The sequence below is a fragment of the Henckelia pumila genome, chromosome 4 (genome assembly GCF_033568475.1).
Source record: "Henckelia pumila isolate YLH828 chromosome 4, ASM3356847v2, whole genome shotgun sequence".
In the NCBI taxonomy this organism is placed as follows: Eukaryota; Viridiplantae; Streptophyta; class Magnoliopsida; order Lamiales; family Gesneriaceae; genus Henckelia; species Henckelia pumila.
Window position 1 is genome coordinate 109,075,553 of NC_133123.1, and position 10,494 is coordinate 109,086,046.

Consider the following 10,494-nt stretch of genomic DNA (forward strand, 5'->3'; position numbering starts at 1 on the left):
ATGCAAAATAAACGTCCCGCTCGATCGGTAAAGATTGAACGATCGAGCGGGCCTAAAAAAATTTCAAAATATTTTTGGAATTTTCTAATTTAACGAAAAACAAACAAATTCAAAACAAGAAAGAAAAAAACAATTTACTAGAAAAATAAAAACAAGGGAAATGAAACGAAAAACACCGGGTTGCCTCCCAGTCAGCAATAAATTCACAGTCAGTCTATAACTCGACTGCATGCTATGATTCACTCGACATTTGGCGGAGCATCTAGAGTGAGATCATGCTCGTCCCCTTCTACATTCGCTTGGACTCCTTCATAGTAGTGTTTAAGTCGGTGACCATTCACCTTGAATGTTTTGGATGTGTCCAAGCTCTGTATTTTGACTGCACCATGGGAAAAGACATTAGTGACAACAAATGGACCATTCCAATGTGAACGCAACTTACCTGAAAATAACCGAAGTCGTGAGTGATAGAGCACAACTTTCTGACCGACTTCGATTTCCCGTCTAGAAATCATCTTGTCGTGGAAGGCAATTGTCTTGTCTTTGTAAATCTTTGAACTGGCATATGCATCATTGCGTATCTCCTCTAATTCTTGTAACTGCAACTTTAGATGCTCGCCACTCTCATCCATATGCATGTTAAAGTTTTTTGTAGCCCAATAGGCTCTATGCTCCAATTCTACGGGCAGATGGCATGGTTTTCCAAATATCAGAGACATTCCAATCGGCATCTTGAACGCGGTTCTGTAAGCCCACAAAGCGTCATCCAAGCGCAAGCTCCAGTCCTTCCTTGTAGGATTCACGGTCTTTTCTAAGATGGACTTGATTTCTCTGTTCGAAACTTCAGCTTGACCATTGGATTGTGGATGGTTTGCAGTGGAGATCCTGTGCATCACATGGTACTTTTTTAGAAAACTGGCCGCAGTTCGGTTGCAGAAGTGCGTTCCTCTATCACTGATGATGGCTCGTGGAATCCCAAACCTAGAGAAAATATTGTGCTTGATAAACTCTGCAAAAACTTTAGAATCATCAGTACGGGTGGCCTTTGCTTCCACCCATTTTGAGACATAGTCCACAGCAAGTAATATATATATATATATATATATATATATATATATATATATATATATATATATATATATATATATCCATACAAACTTGGAAAAGGTCCCATGAAGTCGATGTCCCAAACATAAAAGATTTCACAAACTAAAATATGTTGATGAGGCATCTCCTTGCGCTGGGATATATTACCTGTCTTCTGGCATTGAGCGCACGACTTACAGAAAATGCAAGCGTCTTGAAATAAGGATGGCCAGAAAAATCCGCAATCCAACACCTTTTTCGCTGTCCTTTTCGCTCCAAAATGGCCACCACATGCATAATAATGACAAAACGTGAGAATAGGGATTACCTCACTTGCAGGTACACATCATCGTATAACTTGATCAGCGCAGTGTTTTCACAAGTATGGATCATCCCAAACAAAGTACTTAGCATCGCTTCTCACTTTTTCCTTTTGTGCCTTGGAAAATTCATAAGGGAACCCTTTAGTAACTAAATAATTTACAATATTTGCATACCAGGGTAATTATGTGCTCGCTGAAAACAGTTGCTCATCAGGAAATTCTTCACGCAAGCTCAGCTCCTCATCAATATGAACTAGACGGCTTAAGTGGTCAGCGACTCGATTCTCGGTTCCTCTTTTGTCCTTGATTTCCACATCGAATTCGCTCAAGAGTATTATCCATCTTATTAGGCTTGGTTTTGCCTCCTTCTTCGCCATCAGAAAGCGAAGAGCTGCATGGTCAGAATAAACAATAACCATAGCACCAAGTAAATAAGAACGAAATTTTTCTAAGGCAAAAACTACAGCCAAGAGTTATTTTTTAGTGTTGGAGTAGTTCCGTTGGGCATCATTCAGGATACGCGAAGCGTAATAGATAGCATGAGATGCTTTCCCAACTTTTTGGCCCAAAACCGCGCCCACAGCATAGTTGCTGGCATCACACATGATCTCAAATGGTTTGCTCCACTCCGGTGGTTGGATTATTGGTGCGGATGTCAATGAGTCTTTGAGTTTGTCAAAAGACTTTTTGCATGCTTCATCAAACTCAAATGGAACATCTTTTTGCAACAGTTTTCACATGAGGGATGCGATCCTGAATGTATCTCCTGTAGAAACTTGCATGGTCAAGAAAAGATCGCACTTCCCGCACACATATGGGATAAGAGAAAGACTGAATAATATCAATTTTAGCTTTGTCTACCTCTATTCCCTTAGATGAAACAACATGACCCAACACAACACCTTGCCCAACCATAAAATGACACTTTTCAGAATTTAGGACTAGGTTGGTTTCGACACACCTCTTAAGGAAAAGAGCAAGGTTAGACAGAAATTTTCGAATGAATCACCATAGACTGTGAAATCATCCATAAATACTTCTAAGATATGCTCAATGAAATCAGAAAAAATACTAACCATACACCGTTGGAATGTAAAAATAACCAGAATATCCATCAAGAAAACAATAATAAGGATGACATGCTAAACGTTCAATCATTTTATCAATAAAGGGTAAAAGGAAGTGGCTCTTTCGGGTTCCAGTATTTAATTTTCTATAATCTATACAAACCCTCCACCCATTTTGAATTCGGGTGGGAACCAATTCGTCATCCTTGTTCTTTACCACAGTAATTCCGATTTTCTTGGGTACCACTTGGACCGGATTGATCCATTGACTGTCAAAAATCGGGTCGATGACTCCAACTTCAAGAAGTTTCAGAATTTCAGCCTTCACCACCTCCATCATTAGTGGGTTTAACTTTATTTGCGGCTGACGCGATGGGTTCTCTCTTTCCTCCATCAGAATCCTGTGCATGCATGTAGAAGGGCTAATTCCCTTGATTTCTGCTATGGTCCACCCAATAACAGTCTTGTGCTCCTTTATAACTTTGATTATTTGTTCCTCTTGTTCAGCTTTCAAACTGTTGGAGATGATGACTGGTAATGTTTCTTCTTCTTCAAGGAAAACATACTTAAGATGTTTGGGAAGCGTCTTCAGTTCGGCCACTGGTGCCTGCAAAACAGATGGAAGGCGTCGAGTATTAGATATTGGTAAAGATAAATAAGAGACATTACCTGACTGAGGTAGCTCAGGAGCATTGTTCAGAATGTTCTCAATCTCTTGCACTTCTTCATTGAATCCAATTCCATCATCCTGCTGAATGGGTGCAACAATAGCCACCTCTAGCCCATATTTTCCTGCATGCTCGCAATAATCTTGTGCCAAGTAATCCACAATATCAACGGAATATACACAATCATCACTATCAAAAAATTTCATGGCATCATAAATATTGAACTTCACAACTTCTCCATCAAATTTCATAGTTAGTGTGCCACTGTGAACATCAATTTTAGTCATGGAATTTTTCAAGAATGGTCTGCCTAACAGAATAGGACTATTGTGATCACCGTTTTCCATGTCGAGCACATAAAAGTCTGCAGGAAATACTAAGTTATTTACTTGCACTAACACATCTTCCACTATTCCCCTAGGGTATGCATTAGACCTATCAGCTAACTGAATAACAATTCCATTTTTATTCAATGGACCAAGTTTCAAGGATGCATAAATAGAGTATGGCATAACATTGATTGATGCTCCTAGATCTAACATGGCCTTCTCAAGTCTAACATTCCCTATAGTGCATGGGATAGAAAACATACCTGGATCCTTGCATTTTGCGGGCAATTTTCATTGGATCACAGTAGATAAATTCTCACCTTGCTCCACTTTCTAACAGCCCTTCAGTGTTTGCTTCCTCTTTGCTGTGCACAATTCTTTTAAAAACTTCGCATATCGAGGTACCTGCTTAATAGCATCTAGCAACGGAATATTCACCTCACATCTACGAAAAGTCTCATAAAGTTCCTTTATCCCTTTATCTTTTCTAGACTCCTTAAGTGCTAATGGAAAAGGGGCAACAGGCTTATATTCATAAAGTGGAGGAAACTTACCTCTTGGAACTTCTTCCTTGGATGCCTCTCCATCATTTGCCGTTGGTTCTTCTTGTAACTTCTCTTTGGCTGAAACATCCACTTCTTTTTCCTTGATCTTCAACTCCTTCCCTTTCCTTAGAGAGAAATTGCGCTTGCATTCTCTCTTGGGTTTGGAATTGTTTGTGATGGTAAAACGTTGGAATGATGTGTTTCCAACTTGTTGATTGCAGTGGCGAGCTGCCCCATTTGGGTGTTCAAGTTCTGGATGCTTGCTCGGGTTTCCTGTTGGAAAGACAGAGTATTAGTTGCAAGATCCTTAACTATGTTTTAAAGAAACTCACTTGGCACTGGAATCTGCGGACGCTGCTGTTGTGGAGGATACGGTGGCCTATACGCTTGATTGTGCGGTGGTGCTTGAGGTCCAGGTTGATTTGCCTGAGGGTTTTCGTATCTCAGATTTGGATTATCCTTCCAACCAGGATTGTATGTGTTGGAATATGGATCATACTTCCGCTGTGGTGGTCCAGGAAATCCGCCGGTAGCATTAACTTGTTCGACCGATTCCTCTTGAAGTGTAGGACACATATCAGTGGCGTGTCCCATTGCAGCGCATATACCAAATGCCTTTGCAATCTTTCCATTCCCTACAACCATCTGACGCACAAGAGACGTCAATTCAATTAATTGTTGCTCAAGGGAAGAGACATTTACCTCACTGTTCTTCTTTGGTACATGATCATTCCTGATGGTGCCAAATTGTTGAGAATTGGCAGCCATATTCTCTATCAGATTCCTCGCTTGTACGGAGTTTTATCCACAAAATCTCCACCACTGACCGCGTCTAGCCTACTCCTGTCATGAGATAACAAACCTTCATAGCAGTATTGGATTAATAAATTTTCACTTATCTGGTGCTGCAGACAGCTAGCACAAAGCTTCTTGAACCGCTCCCAGTATTCATGCAGTGATAACCCTGAGTATTGCTTGATTCCATAGATTTCTTTCCGGATGTTCGCGGCTCTAGAGGCTGGGAAATATTTTTCTAGAAAGATTCTTTTCATCTCCATCCAAGTCGTGATAGAACCAGAGGGTAAATAGTATAGTCAATCCTTAGCAGCACTCTTCAAAGAGAAAGGAAAGGCCCTCAGTTGAATCTGCTCCTCTGTCACTCCATGGGGTTTCATGCTTGTGCAAACCACATGGAATTCCATCAAGTGTTTATTAGGTTTCTCACCTGCAAGACCATGAAAATAAGCCAATAAGTGAATCAATCCAGATTTAAGCTCAAATGTAGCATTATTTTCTAAAGTAAGAAAAGTAATGCATAAAGGTTGTTGATTGGGATCAGGAGTGCCCAATTGTCTTAGACTCAGATTAGCATTAGCAACCATTTCTTCTTCTGGAAATTTTGTTCGAGCAACTTCTTATTTCTGTTTCCTACGACCTTCTCTCCTTTGCCTGTGTAAAGTCCTTTCGATCTCCGGGTCGTAGAGAAGGTCTTGTTCAGCAAAATCACCTGAAAGCATTAACGAGAGAGAAACTAGAAACAAGGAAAAGAGAAGAGAGTGAGATTAAACAAAACAAAATAAAAAGAAAAAGAACAAAATAAATTAAACACCGATTCCCCGGCAACGACGCCAAAATTTGGTAGCGCTTAATCGTGTCACGCCCAAATTACCCAACTCAAATCAGATAACAAAAATATGTTATAGTGTGAGTAGGGATTGTTCCCATGAGAAAAGGGGAATTTAACGTGTTCTAAAGTAAAGTAAAGGGGGTTTTTGAGTTTTGGAATTAACTACTGAAAATTCAAGCAATTAAAAAAAAATTATCACTATCATGCAATATTAAAAATATGAGAAAATCAATAAGAAACAAGCCTTGGTATCGGTCGACTACACCCTTGATATTTATTCATTCAATCATCGATTCCTAAAAATAATTAATCCTATCAAATATTCATCATTGAAAATCAAATTCCTATTTTACCTTAATCTTAGCTAATTAGACGCCAGCGTTCTAAATTAAGCCTTACCAATAAACCAATCCGAATTCCAGCGATCTAGATTTAAATTTAAGGTAGCATTTAAACGAGTAAAACTGATGAACCTAGATAACACAAATACCAGCGATTGTATTTAGCCTAGTCAAGAGTTGTTCCTACGATTCAACAAATTCAACAGCATAAAATATTAAACGTAGTTGCTTCACAAATTAGTTGATTCAAACAATTACGGATTTGAATTCTAATTTAGCTAGTTGCATAGCAAAATCCTAAGATGTCCAATTTGAAAATTTCACAAACAAACATGAAATAAAACAGATCAACTATTGATACTCAATAAGGATAAAATCATGAAAATCGAATATCATGAATAAACAAAATCAAGGGCTTGTCTTCCTCAACCAAGTTCTAAGGTTTAGCTACAATGATTCATGAAAACTTCGAGAAAAATTAAAAGAAAGGAAGAAATCTTGAGAGAAAATTGTAATACAAAACCTAGCTGCCAAAGAAGAACTTCAGAATCTGATTATTAAGTCTGAAAAACGGAATAAAAGCCTAATAAAAGCTAGAGAGAAAAATAAAAAAGTTTCTAAAATTAACAGTTCTTTCCCGAACAGCCACACTCGCTCAATCGGTAAGATGGGACCGATCGAGCGAGCCAAAAAATGTACTCCTACTGTTTTGCAAATTCCGCGAGCCGCTCGATCGATAAGATCTTACAGATCAATCGGCAAAAAATTCCCGAGCCTACTGTTTTCAACTTCACATGCTCCGCTCGATCGGTTAAGTATTGCAGATCGATCGAGCGCTTCCCTTCAAAATAATTTCGTCATTCCCCTTCGCTCCATAGTTCGTCCATGCATCCGCTAAAATGCACAACCTAACCAACAAAATCGGGAAACCAATCATGCAGACACATAATATGCAATACGAACAAAATACTTAATTAAAACACATAAATGAATGCAAAACAATAACAAAATGACATTAAAATATGCAACAAAAACATAACTATCAGTAATAGACCATATTCTATTACATATCAAATTTCATATGCTCTTTCTAATACCCACCATTCAGAATTATTCATTAGAAATGAGTTTATTGAAATCCCAGAGATTTTCGAAAAAATTGCTCAAGCAATCTACCCAGAAAGAATCGAGTTTCCCTTAATTCAAGAAACATACATTCAAATTCAAGACAAACCAGTTCTATACAGAGATCTTAAAATAGAACCCCGAAGGTTATCATTTCAGGGTGACCGAATGAAGAGTCGAAGATGGGAAAAATTTCCTATACAGGAAATTCCACCAGAAAAAGGAGTTTTCCATAATGGGAAAGCTTAGATCTCTAGAAGGATGGAAAGAAATCAAAATAGTATTCGAAATTACAATCCATAGGAATCAATTCCAAGGAAAAAGGAACTTACCAAGTATCGATAAATATTGGTGAATTGAAAGTTCAAATTGGGGGAATTCCAGGAAAAAAATTAGATCAGCTAGTTCTTGGCTTAGAATTTCTTGAAGACCATAAACCATGGAAACGCCTTGAGAGAGGAATAGAGTTTATGGCAAAAGAAAAAACTTGGAGAATTCAATAACAATTCCACGAGATGGCAAACCAAGAAAATTGGGTAAGGGATAATCCCCTAACCAGATTTGAGAACTCTGTTCCCAAACAGAGAAAGAAACAACTCTTGAAGTTAGTGAATCATGGACATGATTTACTAGAACGCACTGAAGAATTAGAAAAGATTAATCATACTCTACCTATTGTAGCCTTAGAAACATTGAGGCTAAATAGTCATAATCGGATTACTGAATTACAACACAGTTTATTAAAAATGACGGGGCCATATAGTAATCCCTTTAAGTAAAATGACAACAAGCCCTTTCTCCATATACATTCCAATTGGGATGTTGTATGAACAATATAAGGCGGAATACTTCGCAGCCTATATTGATTCAGGAGCAAGAATTTGCACAGAAAAAAGAGGCGTCTTCCCTGGGAATTGTGAAGAAGACTTTCCAAAAATTTCTGGACGAGATTTCTCTCGAAATATTTCAATTCTTTGCAAATGAATAAAACAAGCAAAGATTCTTATGGGAGGAGCAAGCCAAACACCTTGGTACAAGGTAAAAATACCACACATATATTTCTATGATACTGGAGCTGATATCCTGTTAGGAAATAACTTCTTGCAAATGTTTAAGAAGAACACACAAGACAATGAGTCAAGACGACTTATGTTCACTGATTTTTTTTTATCATAGGATCATAGTTCAAAGACTCAAGGTGGCCTTTTATCGACAGATGCCGATAATATTCTGCAGCCAGCATGGTGATAAAGGACAAATTTTACACCCAAAGATGAAAGATTCCAGGAGGTTTGGACAAACCATGTTAAAAATAAAAGCATAACAAGAACTCCAAATAGAGGATATGGATCTTCTAAAGGTAACTCTAATCCATAGAGATATAGAGTTAGAAAACAAGGTATCCCATGAAAATGTCAAAAATATACTCAAAGAAAGTTATAATGAGTATCTTTTGGCATGGTGGGATAGAAATCAACTCAAAGGCAGTCTTACTTTAAAGGAAGGCAAAGAGTATGAATTTGTTAGATATAAGTCTATCCCAATGAAAATAACAGATCAAAAGGATATGAGGATAATTATCAAGGAACATTTGGACCTTGGTCTAATAAAAGAAGGAGTTTCACCATATAGCAGCCCAAGTTTCCTGGTCAAAAATCATGGGGAAATAAAGAGAGGAAAACCCAGGATAGTTATTAACTATCAAGGTATTAATAAAATCCTGGAGTTTGATGGATACTTCAAACCCAGTAGAGAACACTTAATCAGCTGCGTCCGAAATGCTATAGTGTTCGCAAAATTTGATTGCAAATCTGGGTTTTATCAGATTCGGATGAAAGAAGTTAGTAAGAAATTTACAGCCTTCTCTACACCATAGGAACATTATATTTGGGAAGTTATGCCTATGGGATTGGCTAATGCACCCCAAATATTTCAAAGAAAGATGGATAGTCTTTTTAAAGATTATTTTCACTTCATGTTTGTTTATATTGACGATATTCTGATAGCATCCAAAAATATAGACGAACATGTTAAACATTTAGAGATTTTCTCTAAAAATATGTCAAGAAGGACTGATTTTATATGAAAAGAAAGCAGTCATATCAACAAGGAAAACCAAATTCCTTGGCATTGAGATTGATGAATCTGAAATAATTCTACAGCCCCATATAGTGGAAAAAGTACAACATTTTTCAAATAAACTCAGAGATGTAAAACAACTCCAAAGTTTTCTCGGAGTGGTTAACTTTGTAGGGATGTTCATAGACAACCTAGAAATGTACAGAAAGCTGTTCAGTCCTTTGTTAAAAAAATATGCAAGGTTTATATGGACCGATGAACATAATAAAGGGGTAAAAAACTAAAGGAGATATGTAAAAAACTCCCAAAAATGGCTATACCCGTAGATGAGGATGATTTGGTATTATTTACAGATGTCAGCAACGATTGATGGGAAGCAGTCCTTACTAAACTCACTCTAGATGGGGAAGTGTCATGCAGATACTGTAACGGCCTTTTTACAGAATCTGATGGTATTAGATGGCATATCAACGAAAAGGAATTTTACGCAGTTAAAAAGGCTTTTGAAAAATGGGTTTTATTTTTACTTGCAAAAAAATTTACCTTAAAAGTTGATAATACCTAGGTAAAAGCTTTCTTAAGAAATAAGATTGAATCTAAACTAGAGAAAGCTAGATTATTAAGATAGCAAGCTTTATATCAAAATTATATTTTTGATATTGTTATTATTAAATCTCATGAAAATATTCTTGTAGATATTTTAACAAGGGATGGAAGACAGTGAAGTGGATTCCATCATGAAAATGCAGAGGCATCTCAGGAAACACCTTGGGTTGCTTCAAACCGAGTTCAACCAGTTAGTCATTAATGTTGAAATGGCTGGCAGGCTACAACAAGTTGATCGGATCAAAGTATCTAATCAAATTACAAGATGTTTGCAAGCTCAAACTCAACTATGGGCTGCTATTCAAGGACCAATTGTAAAGGGTATAGAGAAACCATTGGTTTCTCATAAACAGGAAATGATAAAATCATTGGTTTTAAAGAAGAAAAAAATACAGCCACGGGTTATAGAACAAGATGTTGGGGATTCTAAAAGCCAAGAAAAAAGTGCTAATCTATCATCAGTTTTTGATGAATTGGATGAAGCAACAATTGATGAGCCAAACTCATCAAGTCAACTCTCCGCCTCTGGGTAAAAGAAGAAGAGATCAATCTTAGGACCAACACTGACAAGGTAAAATATAAGATTGATACTAATCCAGTTATTATTTCTCCATTCTAGGTTTATCAACAGAGGTGGGAGAAATTAAATACAAGGAGTGAAATCAACCTGAACACTTGCAGGGTTGATATTGTAGAAA

General features: G+C 37.3%; 1 protein-coding gene across 1 annotated transcript; it reads right to left on the reverse strand.

The window, feature by feature from the left end:
- Window positions 1-239: 239 nt before the first annotated feature.
- Window positions 240-638, reverse strand: LOC140861526 (uncharacterized). Its single transcript, XM_073264547.1, has 2 exons — window positions 443-638; window positions 240-379 (listed from the first exon to the last, which is right to left on the reverse strand). The coding sequence occupies exons 1-2, from the start codon at window positions 636-638 to the stop codon at window positions 240-242; spliced, it is 336 nt and encodes a 111-aa protein (XP_073120648.1).
- Window positions 639-10,494: the final 9,856 nt, after the last annotated feature.

What these genes read in the sequence shown, in the direction of transcription:
- LOC140861526 (XM_073264547.1), bottom strand. Translation starts at nt 638, where the DNA reads ATGCATATGGATGAGAGTGGCGAGCATCTAAAGTTGCAGTTACAAGAA. An exon ending in ACGACTTCGGTTATTTTCAG is followed by an intron (nt 380 to 442) that starts GTAAGTTGCGTT and finishes CCCATGGTGCAG; the next exon opens with TCAAAATACAGAGCTTGGAC.